Below are 2,311 nucleotides of genomic sequence, written 5' to 3'. Positions count from 1 at the left end.
TATTATTATGTTTATATTATTATATGTTTTATTTTATTTTATTATTATGTTTTATATTATTATATATTTTATTTTATTTTCATTCAATAAATGACTATTTTCGATAATATTATTTGTCATACCAATTGTCATTAACCATATACAGCCGGTATAATTGACCCTAAATTTTGTGTAGCCAAATCGGCAGTAATTTAACCGAATTGATTACTTAATTGCATTTTTTTTTTTGCCGACACACTAATAGTATTTAATAAATTTAGTTCTAATTGAATTTATAAAATTCTAATTAAATTTGAATTATTTTAAATTGTTATAAAGATGAGAAGACGATATAGTCACAACAAGCCAATAGAGCCAATTCGAATTCGAAATCAGTTTTCTTACAGCAAACCTAATGAGACAACAGATTCTGACGAGAGAGTGGCAATTCGTTCGCCTGTACGTTCACCTGATAATGATAACGATGACATGGACTTTCAGTATGATCATAAAGATGATTTAAGTTTTCAAGACATTAATGATGACGATAATGCATATGGATCAATTAATCCTCAAGACTACAATGATGAGATGATATTTTCGCAAGATAATGTCAATTCATCTGATACTGAAGAGGAAGAAGAAAGTGATAACGAATACAATTATGAAGAGGAGGAAGAGGAGGAAGATAATAATGAAAACAATGACGAAGAGGAGGAGGATGAAGGTAATAATGATGATAATAATAATCAAGTGGAAGAGGAACGTAATAACGATGAAGAGGAACGTAATTACGATGAAGAGGAACGTAATAACGATGAAGAGGAACGTAATAACGATGAAGAGGAACGTAATAACGAAGAGGAAGAAATACATCAAATCGTTGAAGCGTTAGATGAAGACAAGATACCGTTCTGCAATGGTCAATTTGCACCGTACTTTGATAATTATACAACTACGGCATTATTTTGCTGGCTTCAGAAACATAATGTTTCTACAAAAGCATATGAAGATCTTGTCGATATCATTCACAATTCTCAATTTGAACCTACCCATGTGGTAAAAAATATCCGAAGATTCCAATAGGACCCCGAACAATATATATAAAGGTAGGTTTTGAGTTTGCTTAACCAACATATAAAAATTTTTCCTATGTGAGATTTATTATTGCTTATTTGATACCATAATTTTTAAATAGTCAGATATAATTATGCGTAGCAGAGTATTAAATTATTAATAGTCAGATATATATTTGCGTAGCAGGATAGATTTTTTTAATATATATATATAATATAATATATATTTACATTTTTCACATTAAAAAAATTTAATAAAATATGTAAACAAAGTCATAAACATGTTTGTGTAAAAAAAATTTACTATTTTTAATACAAAGAATAAGTTAATTGTATACGTAATACAGGAATCATTTTTAGACGTGATTGTGTAACGTGTTTTTGATAAAACAAATACGCGTCCGCGTAACATTAAAATTATAAATCATATACGCGTCCGTGTAACAGTAAAAAAATATATATTAAAAATGAGAGCAACGGGTGGGTAGGAAGGGAAAAATAAGTGTTTTTCTGTTTTTTTATAATTTTACACTATAATTTTTGTAATAATCAGTAAAAGTTATTTCATTTTTACTTAGAAAATTTTTTAAAAATATTTTTTTTGACAAATTTTACAGTAAATTTTAAAAATAAAAATTCCGCGTATTGGTGGCGTTACAAAAAACATGAATAAATCCATAAATATCTATTCAATCGTGATAAAAATTTATATGTAAGTAGATTCAAACCTGCTGAACAACTTTACTTAAGAAGGTTTTGGATGTTTCCTTTGACTAAAGTGCCTAAATTACGCCCTGAAGTCACAGAACAGATATACGAAATATTAATAAGAAACATTTATAAGTTGTAATATTACAAAAAAATAATAATAGCTTTATCAATACTTTATTTCAAAAATTTTTGTTTTTTTAGTTTTTTTTATATACATATTTTATAAAAAAAATTATATATAAATATATATATGTCATAAAATAAATTGCTTAGCAGTGTAAAAAATTTATGGGTTAGATAAAAGTTTGCTTAGCAGACATGAAAAATATTTGCTTATTGACCTTAGTAAATTTTGAATTTTTTATCTGACCTATATATATATTGTTCGGGGTCCTATTCCAATCATGGAGAAAACGTCTTCCTCTCCTACCAATAATAACAAAGTCTATTAAAATTTCACCAAAAAAACTCCATCAACCTCACGAGGATCAAAACTTTCGTATCAACTCTCAATTAGTGAAATTATATGGCGTGTTCTTAATAAT

The 2,311-nt window shown here is 26.9% G+C and overlaps 1 protein-coding gene across 1 annotated transcript; it reads left to right on the top strand.

Annotated features, from left to right (window-relative positions):
- Window positions 1-318: 318 nt before the first annotated feature.
- Window positions 319-1,065, top strand: OCT59_021565 (uncharacterized protein; the record flags this gene model as incomplete). The annotated part of the gene is made up of 1 exon (XM_066146610.1): window positions 319-1,065. The coding sequence occupies one exon, from the start codon at window positions 319-321 to the stop codon at window positions 1,063-1,065; it is 747 nt and encodes a 248-aa protein (XP_066005729.1).
- Window positions 1,066-2,311: the final 1,246 nt, after the last annotated feature.

This window comes from Rhizophagus irregularis, chromosome 30, assembly GCF_026210795.1.
Source record: "Rhizophagus irregularis chromosome 30, complete sequence".
NCBI lineage: Eukaryota > Fungi > Glomeromycota > Glomeromycetes > Glomerales > Glomeraceae > Rhizophagus > Rhizophagus irregularis.
This window is presented reverse-complemented; position numbering and strand designations above follow the sequence as displayed.